The 16341-nt window shown below is 45.0% G+C and overlaps 1 protein-coding gene across 5 annotated transcripts in view; it reads left to right on the top strand.

Annotated features, from left to right (window-relative positions):
- The window catches only part of BACH1 (BTB domain and CNC homolog 1), a 54543-nt gene extending 41248 nt beyond the window's left edge, over nt 1-13295 (top strand). For 3 of the 5 annotated variants that reach the window (XM_055567725.1, XM_055567723.1, XM_055567724.1), the window contains exon 5: nt 162-4151. In XM_055567725.1, coding sequence (XP_055423700.1) covers nt 162-608 — 447 coding nt within the window. In that variant the 3' untranslated portion in view covers nt 609-4151. Of the gene's footprint in view, nt 1-161; nt 4152-12741 lie in introns of those variants that run through there. The other 2 variants (XM_055567727.1, XM_055567726.1) reach the window with 2 other exon arrangements.
- Nucleotides 13296-16341: the final 3046 nt, after the last annotated feature.

Genomic DNA, 16341 nt, shown 5'->3' with positions numbered 1-16341 from the left:
ATGAGCCTCAGGATTGAGTATATTTTTGAATGGAATTGGCAGGAAAAATTCCCCATGACCTTACATGATGAGGAGGCGCCATGGATATGAATGAATGCACACCCTAGCCATGTTGACAAGCTCATCAACACAGCTCACCGTACTCTCTTTCTCGCCTACAGCAAAACGAAAAGGAGAGCTTGTTGAAGGAGAGGGATCACATTTTGTCCACGCTGGGCGAGACCAAGCAGAACCTGACCGGGCTCTGCCAGCAAGTCTGTAAAGAAGCGGCTCTGAGTCAAGAACAGATACAGATCCTCGCCAAGTACTCAGCCTCTGACTGCCCGCTCTCCCTGTTAATTTCCGAGAAAGGCAAGAGCACTCCTGATAGTGAGCTCGTGTTACCCTCGATCCTGAGTCTGTCTGAAAGGCCTGCGGCTGGACTGCCTGCCGGGGAGCCCAGCCTATGTTACCCCAGCACCAAGGGAGGCGAGGTGGGTGGTGTGCGGGGCCAGGAGTCCCAGACGGCCGCCAGCACCCTCTCGGAGCCGAGGGAGCCCTGTCGACAGAGTGGGGGCATCTCAGACTTCTGTCAACAGATGACCGACAAGTGTACTACTGATGAGTAAACGCACCTCCGGCTATTTCCTACTGACATCTTGACATTGTCTTAAAAGCCTGATATGGCCACCTGTCTCTTGACAGTATGGTTTGTCTTCCCTCATACTTTGCTGTTAAGGGAATTCCTTTGATGTCAGCCTTGACTTTTCCTTCATTTCCACAGGAGGGGCAGAAATGATCTGCCACCTGGATGCTGAAAACTCCCACATGGAAATGCAGTAAGGCTTTGAAAGAAAGAAAGAAAGTGAAGTCGCTCAGTCATGTCTGACTTTTTGTGACCCCGTGGACTGTAGCATATACCATGCTCCTCTGTCCATGGGATTTTCCAGCAAGGGTACTGAAAACTGCTCAGTTTTAAAGAATAACAGCTATTGGCAATGATTCTTCCCAGTGTTCAAAGTAAATAAGAAAGTGAAAAACTGTAGCGTATCAGACAACAGTTAAACAGGTTGAAACCTCTGCAGACACTTCCTGCTCTAAAGAAGTAGCCTGCAAAAGATTAATCATCTGGCCTTCTTACAACATACTGGTTTAAAAGAAAATTTTCTTCCAAGTAATGCTGACAGAGTTCCATGCTACTGGGAAGTGAGGTGTCACCTCCTCGGGCACAGTGCTGTAGGCCTGAAGTGGGAACACGTAGAGCCCATCTCGCCTGAACCCTGGCGTGTTGCTCTTTCAGCTCTTGCTGAAAGTGGAGACTGGTTGGCCTGTAGCTGTGATCCTCGGCTACGTTGGAAACAGTTAGGAACCCCGGGCAGGAGGCCAGCCTCTGGCAGAGGCTCCTGATCCTCCTCAATGTCGACTTTAAGAGTCCTGGCTGCATCAGCAGTAGATAAGTGTCATTTCCCTCTTTTCCTCTTCATCTCTTCTACATCTGGGTCCAGCATGATCTTTCTGTTTGCTCACATTCTCGTCCTTTTGGGAGGAGAAATAAAACTCAGGACACAGTGACGTGAGCTCCTGTGATGGCAGCCTTGTCTTAGCCTCTCTGGAATCCTGGAGTGCTCACCTGGGACAAGGCTGGGGGCGTGCCCGCCAGAGGCCACTCATACAAGGGAACCTGCTGTCGCAGGGAAAGATGGCCTGCGTTTATCAGGAGTGGCAGTTCATTTCCCATCCTGTCTCTGAAGGTCTGTGGTTTCTTTGTAAAAAGCATTACGATAGATCAAAATGTGTCCACAACAACCATGTAGGTTTGTGAGATAGGCTAAAAACATAATTTTGTACCATTGTGGGTTTGAATTTGGAAGCCTGATTTAGTCTTGCTCTCCTCCCCAAATCTAGCACGTAAGGGCACACCCATCATTTTGGACTTGGGCATTTTAAAATCAGTCTTTGTATTTATTCAATCCTGTTTTAAGATAGTTTTCTAATAATCGGAACCCTTATCCCATGCCATTATGCAATGGTTCTTAGCCATTCTGCTGGTATAGAAAGCTGTGGACCTGTCAGTGATGAAAGCAACATTGAATATTTGCATTCAGAGAAACATTTGCAGAATCCAGTTTGAAAGGGTACAGAAAGTAATTTTTAGAGTTTGGATTGGAAAGTACTTCATTTCACTGAGGTTAGACACCTGACTTGTGTAGAGTGCATCTTGAGTCTGGCAGAGGGCTTGTGTAGTTAACGTGTGGGAATGGGTCTGAAGCCAGTAGGCCTGTGAGGCGACGTGGGGACCAGGCTTCCCATTTCAGAGTAATTCGTCTAATGTTACCCTTTTCCATGGGGGCCGGTGTTGCGGGAGCTATTACCACTATCTTTTCAGTGGTTTGTATGTTATTTCTATTATCAGCTTATCTGTTGTAGGAAAAAACTAGTTGGACTTGTTTATTTTCTAGAGGCTTTTATAAGTACACCTAAGAATTTGTCAGGGAGAATTTAATTCTATGATAACGAATCCCATACTACAAAACAGTGATCAATGGTGTGTGTGTGTGTGTGTGTGTGTGTGTGTGTGTGTGTGTGTATTCCATCTAGCTATTTCTTTGATACTTGTAATTTTAAATTCAAAATATAAAATAATATAAAACCTTTTCTGGTTTACAGTGTGTAAAATCTTACCCAAGCCGACGGACTCCTTCATTTCCTACCTCAGTGTGCACTCGGCTGTTTTTCGCACCGGTCTGTGTATGTGCAAATGTCAGTCTCGTACTTTAATTGCTACTGTAAATAACTGCTTTGAAAGATTACTTCCTATTTTATGATGAAACCTAGCTGTCTCCAGAGTTTAAATACAGTTTTTAAGGCACTTGGATTAAATTTCTTGCTACATATAAACAGTTTAGCATTAAGGTTTATTTTAATGATATTCTAATTATCGGCCAAGTGTATTACTTCATAAAATAGAGCATTACTTTTAATAACCAGCATGTAATACAAGTAACTACACTACCTCATACCTACATGATTTTCAAGTTGTAATCCAGAGGAACAGAGAGATAAAAATTTTTTTATCTTTGTCTTTTGGCCATAAAGTGGGGAAGTTTTTTATATATTGCATAGCATTACACATTTATGCCTATTTTAACATTAACTTCTAAAGAAGTTTTTTCTAAGAAAATTTGTTTTAAATTGATTTTTTTTTGATGCTGCCGAAGACAAATGACAGGATTATGTGTATACAGTGTATATCTTTTCCTTCATGCAGAACTTTGCAAAGGTGATTTTCAGTTTGTATATGGTGTATTTACACGATTATGGTTCCTTATTTTATGAGTTAGCCTTCTCACTGCTTGATGATTTTTAAAAGCTGTTAGGTCTAACTCAGTAAAATAACCATACCTTAAAGTGTTTCTCATTATTTGAATCCTGCAGCTGTAGCAAATAATTTGTTAAGTTGCTATATTCAGAACAAACATGGATATAAATCTAAGTACTACATCTGTACATCTTATAATTTACTATAGCTTAATGCTTAACTAATTTAAAATAAGGAATCAAATATATTTGACACAGTAGACGATACAGGTTGCATGTGGACACTCAGCCACATTAACAACTTGGAGAAAAAAAAATCAAAAAATGGCAATGTTATAATGAATTCTCAGGTGAACTTTTTTTCAGTTATGAAACATCTATTTTGAATTTGTAAATATTTTAACTGTTTTATTAAAGCATGTAATAAACTATTCTTTGAAACCTGTTGGGCAGAATGAAAATTTAAAGCCATAATGGCAAAAGATGGCATACTGATTGTAAAATAAACAGAAATAATAACAGCTATTGATTTTTTTTTGTATCTTTCATAATATAATTTTCTAACAATGCAATAAAACCACTAAATTTATATATCCATATCCTATCAAGATCATGTTTCATTAAAGGTGAACTTTCATAGTATTTAATTTACATTTTCTTCCTATTGTGCTTACCCAAATGTAGCAAAACTAGGAATGTTAGATGTTGGTAATAAAATGACAGTTTAATAAAAGTCTCGAAAACTGCTTCTGATTGACTAGATTTGTACATTCCATTTCCATTTTCTCACCTCTCATACGAATTTACTAATTTTGGTCTTTTGGTCAATAAACAGTATGGCTCTGGCATCTGTATGAAGGAGTCTTTTTCATTAGTTGATTATCATGCCTGAAAAGAAGGTTCTCAGCAATCACCAGGTGTTTAAAGAAGCACAGGTTTTAACCTTGTTTCTGATTTAATTTTAGTCTTCGGCTAGAGCTGTAGGGTTAAGGGGTATCTCTTTCAGTCCTCAGTTTTGAAAAATTTATCTGCAGGATCAAATCAACCATGTTACGTTCAACTTCTAACCAGGCCTTTGTAATCATGCTTTGGGCAGCTGCTCAGAGTTACCGGCAATCCAGATCAAGGTCTGCTGGTCTAGTTATTTTGTGAGTCTCGTCTGCGTGTAATGTTGCATGGTGGGTGGGGGCTTAGTTTTGACCTTAGACATTGACTCTTTCTGGGGGAGAGACTTCACCATTGCATAATACCTTCATGTGCTCTTATGCTTCCAAGGGGTTTCTGGCACCCAGGATGGATTGAGTGAGAGCTCCCCCTAGGGGGTTGGAGGCCACATCCCTATGTCAACAGGCATATTCAGATTGGAGTCTCAGAGATGAGTAGGCTGCCCCTTGCAAAGCAATGTTTAGAGCTAAGAAAGTTGCCTTCCCGAGGATGTTTTCTCCTTTACATGGACGTAAGCAATCCAGAGGCACCTAAAGACAAGCCACTTGGGATTGTTGAGGGACCAGCCTTGGATCCTTGGTCCTGCATACAGACTGGAATTGGCTGGCAAGCGTGGGTCAGTGACACTGGCCTGGCACTGCCAGTTAAAAGCTAGAACCTTACCAGCACACTGTAATGCATTGGGACCCAGCTGCCTTGAAAAAAGCAGGAAAGCAGCGCACATGTTTCCCAGTTCTAACAGCCCTGTGAAGTCCTTTCTGGAGGTCATGCCTTGAGGTTGCCTGCCCAGGCTGAGGGCTCATGCTGCTGGGCTGTGCTCGCAAGGCTGTTGTGCTCTTGGTGTTGCGCGGGGCCCCTACAGTCGTGCTGCTGCAAGTTCATTTATTCCATGTTGCACACATTTTCTGAGGTCCTTTTGCTGTTTTGCAGTTGCTAAGTCGTGTCTAACTCTTTTCAACCCCGTAGACTGCAGCACGCCAGGCTTCCCTATCCTTCACCATCTCCCGGAGCTTGCTCAAACTCATGTCCATCAAGTCATTGATGCTGTCTAACCATCTCTTCTTCTGTTGCCCCCTTCTTCTCCCGCCTTCAATCTTTCCCAGCATCAGGGTCTTTTCTGATGAGTCAGCTCTTTGCATCAGGTGGCCAGAGTATTGGAGCTTCAGCTTCAGCAGCAGACCTTCCAATGAATATTCAGGACTGATTTCCTTTATGATTGACTGGTTGGATCTCCTTGCAGTCCAAAGGAGTCTCAAGAGTCTTTTCCAACACCACAGTTCAAAAACATCAATTCCTTGGTACTCAGCCTTTATGGTCCAACTCTCACATCCATATATAACTACTGGGAAAACAATAGCTTTGACTATACTGACCTATTTTGGCAAAGTGATGTCTCTGCTTTTTAATATGTTGTCTAGGTTCGTCATAGCTTTCCTTCCAAGGAGTAAGCGTCTTTTAATTTCATGGATGCGGTCACCATCTGCAGTGATTTTGGAGCCCAAGAAAATAAAATCTGTCGCTTTTTCCACTTTTCCCCTTTCTGTTTGCCATGAAGCGATGGGACCAGATACCATGATACTCACTTTTTTGAATGTTGAGTTTTCAACATTTCACTCTTTCACTTTCATCAAGAGGCTCTTTAGTTCCTCTTTGCTTTCTGCACTTGAGTGGTATCATCTGCATGTCTGAACTAGTTGCTGTTTCTCCTGGCAATCTTGATTCCAGCTTGTGACTCATCTGGTCTGGCATTTTGCATTATGTGCTCCGCATATAAGTTAAACAGGGTGAGAAAATACAGCTCCTTTCCCAGTCCATTACTTCATGCCCGGTCTAACTGTTGCTTATTGACCTGCATACCTGTGTCTTAGGAGCCAGGTAGGGTGGTCTGGTATTCCTATCTCTTTTAAGAATTTCCCACGGTTTATTGTGATCCACACAGTCAGAGGCTTTAGCATAGCCAGTGAAGCAGAAGCAGATATTTTTCTGGAATTCCCTTGCTTTTTCTGTGGGCAGGGGTATTTCTGTCAGCTGAATTTAGGTCCATAGGCAGTAGAATCTGGCAAGTGGGCACTGATGAGGAGACTCTCCGGGGTACTCGTCGTCTGCCACAGCCTTTGGGCACACTGGGTATGTGTTCTGGGCATGTAGCTGTGCAAATGGTTGGATATTGGCTCAATTTCAAACCAAGTGGCACAAATACGTGCTACTGTTGTGTGTGTCATGATTAACTCTGAGTCACTTTAGAGTCTTGGCATGGAGCCATTACCACTTCTGAGTCTCCAAAGGAGTGCTGTTGATCCTGTGAAGGGTGACCCACACTTCTGCTGAGGTCCTGGCACCTATGGCTTAAAGATGCCCGCTGAGCCTTTTCAAAAGCCCACAGAGGCAGTTAGAACCCCACAGAAAGTCATATTTTACAAGTGAAACATAAACGACAATGACCGTCCAAATTCAAAAGGGTGACAGTCTGGTTTAAAACCTCTTACCCAAGCCACTTGCGCTAGCTACTGTGAAAACCCACTGGGCCCAGTGCAAGCCCCCAGGCAACACCAAAGTTAAGATCCCCTGGCTTCCACTGTGCACCGTGGTGCCGTGAGGTTCCAGATCACATGGGTCCTCACCACCCAATTCTATTCTGATTGTGGTTTCTCAGTATCTCTAAACACTGCCCTCCCCCTCGCCACGCCCCCACCAAATATTTGGTATCTGGGGAGTCCCTTCCTGGGTGATGAGCAAGTAGAGAAATAAAGGAATGGTGGGTGGAAAACCAAAAGGAAACAATAAACTGTAGTTGAAGATGTAGCTTAGAGAGAGATGTGGGTGTGAACTCCGGGATGAGGCACGTTTGTGTCATCAGTTTGTTCCCTGTTGGAGGAAATGAACGTTTCCCTGCTCCTGGTTTCCACGAAGAGAGATTTTGAGAGATTTCCCTCTGAGCAGCAGCGCACCGCGCACACTGCTTCTGCTTCATTTGCGTGGTTGTGCAGTGGGCTGAACACGAGAGGTGCTGCATGCGTATCCCAGGAGGAAGAAGGTCCATGCCCAAGCGGAGAATAGCCAGTTATTTTTTCCAAATTCATGAATCAACTCCCAGCTCTCCAGAGATGGAAGGGGTAAAGAGGTTAACGAATGATCTCCCAGAAACCAGAGCGTAGGAGATTAAAGGGGAAATGTGGGAAGGAATTATCTGGAGGCAGTGACTCGGGTGACTTTGGAAGGCTTACACTATTACTGGGTGTGTACTCAGTCGTGTCGGACTGTTTGTGACCTTATGGAGAGCTTACAAGAAGAGAAACAGCAAGGTATAGAGAGAAGCAGGCCTCAGTGAAGGTCATGAACTCACGTTCCTAGCCTCCCCACTTCCTCCTCTGCTTCTAGAGGCAGCTGTAGGTTCAGGGTTAAAAACAAAGTATTACCTTGTGCTTAAGCCCAAGCACTTCTTTTTCTCCCCTTCACCTCTGTTATCTACACTGTTCTAGATTTTGGACGTTTATGTTCATTTTTAAGTTACTTTTTATTCTGGCTGCACTGGGTCTTTTCGTGGTGGGCAGGGCCTTCTCTAGTTGTGGTCCACGGGCTTAGTTTCCCCATCAGGGACTGAACCCACGGCCCCTGCACTGGGAGGTGGGGTCTTAACCACTGGACCACCAGGGAAGTCTTACTGTTCTAGAAGTGTAAGTGAAAAGAGAATGGAAAGGATTTTAAAAACTGATTGTCACATATCCTCTTTTCATTTAGAAAGAACTCAGATGGTAACAGAGAAGGCAATGGCACCCCACTCCAGTACTCTTGTCTGGAAAATCCCATGGACGGAGGAGCCTGGAAGGCTGCAGTCCATGGGGTCGCTGAGGGTTGGACACGACTGAGCGACTTCACTTTCACTTTTCACTTTTCACTTTCATGCATTGGAGAAGGAAATGGCAACCCACTCCAGTGTTCTTGCCTGGAGAATCCCAGGGACAGGGGAGCTTGGTGGGCTGCCATCTATGGGGTCGCACAGAGTCAGACACAACTGAAGTGACTTAGCAGCAGCAGACGGTAAAGCGTCTGCCTACAATGCAGGAGACCGGGGTTCGATCCCTGGGTCGGGAAGGTCCTTTGGAGAAGGAAATGGCAATTCACTCTGGTACTCTTGCCTGGAAAATCCCATGGATGGAGGAGTGTGGTAGGCTACAGTCCATGGGATTGCAAAGAGTCAGACACGACTGAGCGACTTCACTTGTTCTTGGTCTTTTCAGCAGACACTGTTTCCCTTCTCCCCCTTTAGCTTCCATTTACTCACTGTCTGGAAAGCCACTGTTTCCTAAACAGTTAACTTCCTTCTTTCTGGAGACTGGACCTAAATAATTTTCTAGATACGGTCTTGTTAGGCAGGTTTCTGATGTGATATTAATCTCTTTCGAGGCAAGTCTTGCAAATAATACCCAGAGCACGATTAAATATGGAAATATTCACTGTAATTTAATCTTTCTAAAATAATACCTCTTTGATCCACCTCAGAAACTTTGAGTCTTTTTGCTTTGGACTATTAATTTCAAAGAATTTTCTTTTGTAAAATCACTAAACTTCTGTTTGGTTTGCTTTGATTTAAACGATAACAACCTTAAATGAACAGGACCACTACCAGTACCTTTGAAATAAATTTTTCTTTAAAAAAAAAAAAAAGGAATTTTTTTTTTAACATCGTGTTTCAGGCTTCTTTGAGATTTTTATTTGCTTTTTTTTTTTAGAAGACCTCATCTACTGTGCTCAACATCTGATATTTGAGGTGTCTGTTGTGGTAAATTTAGTCTGCCAAGAAATCCTTCGTACCATGCCTAGAAATTTGGGTATCTGCTCAGACAGCCCTGTTTTGGCCTACCAGATAAATTAGTATAACCTGAGAGGGGAGCTTGGTGTGGAATCAAGAATGGAGTTTGAAACTGACAAGAATGAGGAGTGGAGCATGTATAAATTAAAAGAGTTCAAGCTGCTAAGATAAAATAGGGGAATTTTGCTAGTCCAAGCACTTCATAGACGGGCCTTGTGTTCACTAGGGTCTGGCAGACCTGACAGCTGCAAATGTGTTTTAAATAGGCAAAAAAGGAAGTATGCACTTCAGGATTAAAGGAATTGCACAGATTTAAGTAATGACTCAGGCAAAAGTCCAGATCTTTTCAGAAAGAGGACGATGGGGACAGAAGGAACGTGGGCCTGGAGTGAAGACACTGAGTTTTTAAGCCAGGTTCTGACACTTCATTACTGAACAGCTGTAGGAGAGTCCACTTGATTTCTCCTGTAGCTTCTTTATCTGTACATATGCCATACTGGGTCTTCTGGCCCTTGAGACCAGAGTCAGATTGACTCAAACTTTCATTCATATTCTTTTAAAGTCCTAGTCAGCTATTTGACACATAGTGAGTGAATACTCTCCTTAAATTGGGAAGGAAGGGTGGATTTCTGGAGAGTGAACGTGGATATTTGTGGTGCGATTGGCTTAGAGTCTTATGGTGACTCTGTCGTAGGTACTTCAATTCAGTTCATTTCAGTTGCTCAGTTGCATCTGATGTTTTGTGACCCTATGGACTGCAGCACACCAGGCTTCCTGGTCCATCACCAACTCCTGGAGCTTGCTCAAACTCACGTCCATCGAGTCGGTGATGCCATCCAACCACCTCATCCTCTGTTGTCCCCTTCTCCTCCTGCCCTCAGTCTTTCCCAGCATCAGGGTCTTTTCTGATGAGTCAGTTCTTTGCATCAGCTGGCCAGAGTATTGGAGCTTCAGCTTCAGCATCAGTCCTTCCAATGAATTCAAGGTTGATTTCCTTTAAGATTGACTGGTTTGATCTCCTTGCTGTCTTAGGCAGTTTCTTCCATCCAAATAGTTCACCTTATTGTTTCTTGTGCTATATTTTAGACATTGTTGATAAAGTCATTAAAGTCAATAGCTTCCTTTAATTTCACCCAAATGAATAAGTAAGCAGGTAAGTTAAGTAAGCAAACAAAATACTCCCTGGGTACGGGATTAAGAGGTACAAACTATAATATATTAAAATAAGCTACAAGGATATATTGTACAGCAGAGGAAGTGTAGCCAGTATTTTATAATAACTGTAAATAGAGAATAACCTTTAAAATTGTGTCACTCTATTATATACCTATAAAATATAATATTGTACATCAACTATACTTCAATAAAAAACTGCCTCTGGCACTAGAGCTGAATGGGTAGAGTAGGCTTTATTGCAATTTGGGGGAATATATTTATTTCAGTATAATACAGACAGCTTCAGTGTGAACACTGAGATAGCTCCATCTTGAGGTCTCCCCCTCCCTGGGAGATTTTCACAGCCTGCCCGGCTTCACGTGGGGTCTCGGCCTCATGCCAGCTCACCTACTCTTGCCTCTTCCCTTCTCCCCCCGATTGCCCTGGGGAGCCCACGCGCAGCTCCCTCCTCTCTCAGTCTCCGAGGATTGCTTTGGACCATCTCACTTGCAAACTCCGACAAGGGCTCAGCAGAACAGTGGGGATTTCGTGGAGCAGGACTGTCTCTTCTAGAAGGCAGCTCATTCATTCATTCAACAAAATCCTAGTAAGCTCCAGGAGGAACCACTAAACACTGTTTTGGCTCCAGGGACCCATGAGAGAAAGAGAGAGATGAAAATCTCTATCCTCACCGAGTTTACATTCTAGTCCAGACAAAGGGACCAGAAGCAGAAATATAAAGCATTGAGTATATTAGAAGGTGAAAAAGACCTTGAGAAAAATAAGCACAGAAGCAGAAGAGCAGAGTGGGAGCTTTGTACAAGGTGGCAAAGGAAAGTCATCTGAGAAGATGCCATTTGAATAAAGAACTGAGGGAAGTTAAGTGAGCTTTAGTTGGTTATACTTTGAAGATTCTTTTTTGACTTAAGTTATGAAGTAAAAAATGGAGAAGAGATCAATCTTGCATGGCTATAGTAAGAATCAAATAAAACAATGTTTGGAATAATTCCTTTTAGAAAACCAGTTAGTACATAAAGCGAAAGTTGTTCAGTTGTGTTCGACTCTGCCACCCCATGGACTGTAGCCCACCAGGCTTCTCTGTCCAAGGAATTCTCCAGGCAAGAATTCTGGAGTGGGTAGCCGTTCCCTCCTCCAGGGAATCTTCCCAACCCAGGGCTTGAACCCAGGTCTCCCACCTTGCAAGTGGATTCTTTACTGCCTGAGTCACCAGGGAAGCCCAATTAGTACATAGCTAGCATATAATAAATTTTAGTCTTGTTATTATATAGAGTGGTGCCCTCTAATACAGTACCTGCTAGCCAGAAGAAGCTGTTTAAACTTATGTGAATTCAAATGAAGTAGTAATAAAAATTCAATTTCTCAGCCTCACTAGTGACATTTCAAATTCTCAACAGCCACATGTTGCTGCTGGCTGCCACTTTGCACAGTGCAGACATGGACCATTTCTATCACTGTAGAAAGTTCTATTGCATACTGCTAAATATAGAGTCTAATGTTGATACATCAAGGAAAATACAGTCTCATATATAACAGGAGTGTCATGGGACATTGTTGTCTTAGAATTTCAGCTTAAGCCTCATAGCTGAGGACAGTGGGAGACATTGATCCCACATATTAAAGAGAGACGTCAGCATAGACACATTTGTACAGGGCTTACTGCACGCATGTGTGTGCTCAGTTGTGTCTGACACCTTGCGACTCTGTGGACTATAGCCCATCAGGCTCCTCTGTCCATGAAGTTTCCCGGGCAAGAATACTGGAGTGGGTAGCCATTTCCTCCTCCAGGGGATCATCCCAACCCAGGCATCGAACCTGCATCTTCTGCATCTCCTGCACTGGTAAGCAGATTCTTTACCATAGAATCACTTGGGAAGCACCTCCAGGGTTTACTAGCAGAGGCTGGATGAGAATTTTGGCCAGTGTCTGGTCTCCAGTCTAGATAAGAGAAGCCTCAAGGTCTATTGAGAGACTAGATTCTTTCAGGTGAATTCATTAGAGTGGAGGCTGCTGTGGGGCACAGATGGGGAGTTTCTGATCCTCCCAGTTCAGTGAAAGGGGGCCTACCAGGAGAACCTCACCCAGATGGCGTGTCTCTGGAAGGGGAGGCCAACATCTGCTCCCAGCTGGATGCGTCTGACCCGAGATACTGGTGTGTTTCCCCCTGGGCTGCTCTCTGAGGCAAGTAAGAAAGGGTTCTTAAGGAACCTTGTGGTGCCCAGAGGCCAAAAGTATGAGATGAGCTCAAGGGGCCGTAGACGCAGGAACATAAAGTACCAGATCCTCATCACCCTTCCTGCCGTGTTGGAACTGTTGTGGAATTTTTGAGCGCTCCCCGGCCACCTGGCTCGTCCCTTCCTGTCCCATGTTAGGAAACATGTTCTTCTCCTTCCCTGTATAAGGAAATTACACGTATCCCACCCAATCAGCAAATGACTCACAAGCTTCCTACTCCATTCCTTTGTTCCCTGGCGACCAAAACAGGCAGGTGACCCATATTTGTCATGGGCTTCCAGGTGGCGCTACTGGTGAAGAACCCATGTGCCAAATCAAGAAACGTGAAACGTGGGTTCGATCCCTGGGTCCGGAAGATCCTCTGGAAGAAGGCATGACAACCCACTCCAGTATCCTTGCCTGGAAAATCTCATGGACGGAGGAGTTCATGGGATCACAAAGGGTCAGACACAACCGAAGTGACTTAGCACACACACTCCCTCACCACTGGAAAAGCTGGCCTGCTCACAGCATCTCCTGCTCTAATAAACTCTGTTCTCCTTCATTCTGTCTTGTGTCTGGAAGTTCTTTTCTGACCTGTGCACGGAACATAAAGAACCTGATGTGTACTCTTAATAATTTGCAGTGGGGAGCCTGCTATCTGTGTGAAAGGAGAGGTCCCGCGTCCTCAGTGGAGAGGTCTAATGATGGGGAGGCTGGCTGAGCTGCAGGAGAGGATGGGCTGGGCAGAGAGATAGCAAGGCAGCCTGTCCCATTACCACAGAGGGGCCCACCTTGCTGCCAAGTGTGTGCCATGGCAGGTAAGTAGGCTGAAGCCCTGTAAGGACCTGCCTTCATCCTTCATTCAGTCGTTCAGTCGTGTCCAACTCTTTGTGACCCCATGGACTGCAGCACGCCAAGCTTCCCTGTCCATCACCAACTCCTGGAGTTTACTCAAACTCATGTCCATTGAGTTGGTGAGGCCATCCAGCCATCTCATCCTCTGTTGTCCCCTTCAAAAAAAAGAAAGAAACGTCGTCCCTCATAAGGGACAAGACGTTGGTACGGTGAAGGCGAGTGTCAGATGGAGCAGTAACTGTCAGATGTCGCTTGGAAGGTGCCTCACCCATGTCCCTGTGGGAGATCCCTGAGGGGACCACAGAGATGCACCCCCCCACCCCCAGGGGAAAGCTGCTGTCTGGTTGCCTCCCTGGATGAAACAGATCAACAGTATAGAGAACTAAAAACAGGGGCCAAGGAGGAGGAACGGGAGTCAGGGAGTAAAGAAGATGCCGTGTGCCCATTCTGGGGCGGGTCCCAGAGCCAGGAGACCAAGTAGACGTGCTTAAGGCAATTCACAGAACCGGACGAGCAGGGCTGTGGCGTTCAACTCGTCCGAAAGGGGCAAGCACTCCTCTGCGCCTGCCGTTTGTTGCAGGGCAGGTCAGCTGTTACCAGATCTTCAGGTTTTCTTTTCTTTCTTTTTTTTGGATGTAAATCATTTTGAAACTCTTTACTGAATTCATGACCGTGTGGCTTCCTTTTTATGCTTTGTTCTTTTGGCCGCAAGGCACGTGGGGTCTCAGCTCCCCGACCAGAGATTCAGCTCACACCTCGTGTGCTGGAAGGTGGTCTCAACCACGGGACCGCCAGGAAGTCCCCAGGTTTTCAAAAGAAGCCAGACCGCTGGATTTTGGTGTGAAGCTATGCCATTTTTGAAACACAATGTACATTTTGAATAGATTCTCTTCCGGGTTTTTGAACACCTAAAAATAAAAACTATTCTTTGAGTCAAAAATGATGGTACAGTTTTGAGATTTTCCCGAGCTGCCACCAGGGGGTAGAGAAGAGACGTCGCAGAGTATCACAAGTGGTGGAAGAAGAGCAGACGTTACAGGACTGTCTTTTCTGAATCTGGCCCATTTAATGCACCAGGTATGTACAATATTTAACTAAAAGGTTTAGTTTTTATTTCCAGGTCCGGCATATATCATTGCACAGACGCATTTGCTACTAAAGTGTGCAGATTTTCTTATCTGTTCCCTGATTGAAGTCTTGCGGTCTGACTTTTCTCTCCATCTACCCCTCATGGAGCTGGTTTCTGGGAGTCACTCTTAAATGATCTGTTCTTGCTTGCTCTTCTAGCCTCCACCATCCAGCAGGGACTCGGGCTGCCCACAGATTCTCTGACACTCCTCCATTGACAGATGGGATCGATGTCATGGCCCCTCTTCTTCAATCTGGGTGGACTTGTGGCTGCATTCACCAATAGTTCGTGTCAGTTGCTGAGTCGTGTCCTTTGTGACCCCATGAACTGTGTAGCCCCGCCAGGCTCCTCTGTCCATGGAATTCTCCAGGCAAGAATATTGGAGTGGGTTGCCATTTCCCTTTGCAGGGGATCTTCCCAACCCAGGGATCGAATCCTGGCCTCCTGCATTGTGGGTGGATTCTTTACCATCTGAGCTGCCAGGGAAGTCCAATAGAACTCATTCTATGAGACTTCTGAACCTAGCTCTCAAAAGGCCATGCAGCTCCTATTTTTTTTTTTTTTTTAATATACCAGAATACTTGTTTTTGGAACCCTTGGTCACCATGAACAAGCCCAGATATTCAAGGCCCTCAGGCTGTGAGGAGGCCCTGGTCACACAGAAAGACCCTATGTTAGGCATGTCCATTGATGGTACTGGCTGGATCCAGGCTCAAAGCCACAGTAAAGAAGCCTTCAGATGACCCTAATCCCCAGTCATTGAAGCCATATCCAGCTGTTTGAGTCTCCCCAACTGAGATCTCAGATACCATGGAACAGAGACAAACCATCTTTGTCCATGACTCACAGATTCCATAGGATTTCCCAGCTGGCACTAGTGGTAAAGAACCTGCCTGCCAATGCAGGAATCATAAGAGACACTGGTTCGATCCCTCAGTTGGGAAGATCCCCTAGAGAAGGGCATGGCAACCCACTCCAGTATTCTTGCCTGGAGAATCCCATGGACAGAGGAACCTGGTGGGCTACAGTCCATGGGGTCACAAAGAGTCAGACTTGACTGAAGCAACTGGGCAGGCACAGATTCCATGAACACAAAGAAAAATTATAGTTATGTCACAAAGTTTAGGGGGTGGTTACATAGCAATAGATAACTGGAATGAATGCTAGAATATCTGGACTCTAGACTCCAGCTGCCTTCCTGAGATTTACCCTCAGGTACAGAAACTGGGGATCCCACATGGTGCTAGTGATAAAGAACCCACCTGCCAATGCAGGAGACATGTAAGAGATGCGGGTTTGATCTCTGGGTCTGGAAGATCCCCTGGAGAAGGAAATGGCAACCCACTCCGGTATCCTTGCCTGGAGAACCCCATGGACAGAGGAGCCTGGCGGGCTACAGTCTATAGGTGTCGCACAGTGTCAGACACGACTGAGCCACGCACGCACAGACACTGAGGAGGGATTGCAAGGAGCTAACCAGTGAAGTTCTGGAAGGTGAACAGGAAACTGTTTAAGGGGGCTGGAGAGGAGTGTTCTGAGCCTAGATGACCGCGCCTGGGAAAGCTGAGGGGCGAGAGAGCGCCTGGTTTGTCTGTAGACCTGAAATGTGTGTCTAGCATGACTGAATGCTCTGTGTGTGGTCCCTGTGATGAGGATTCCAGGTTGGAGGAGGGGCACGCGATGAGCCAGGAGAGGGCTGAGGAGTCCAGGCCCTGGTAAGTATGTGATGGGATCTGGAATTTATCTTAAAGACAGCAGGAAACTTCTGAAAGACGTAATATGATCAGTCCTGTGTTTGAGGAAGTTTGCTTTGGCCGTTGTGAGGAGAGCTGATTGTGGAGAGAAAGAATGGAATGGAGGAGATGGATAAGAGATCATGGCTATAATCAGACAAGGGATCATGGTGGGCTGGACT

Source organism: Bubalus kerabau, chromosome 2, assembly GCF_029407905.1.
Source record: "Bubalus kerabau isolate K-KA32 ecotype Philippines breed swamp buffalo chromosome 2, PCC_UOA_SB_1v2, whole genome shotgun sequence".
Lineage (NCBI taxonomy): Eukaryota > Metazoa > Chordata > Mammalia > Artiodactyla > Bovidae > Bubalus > Bubalus kerabau.
This window is presented reverse-complemented; position numbering and strand designations above follow the sequence as displayed.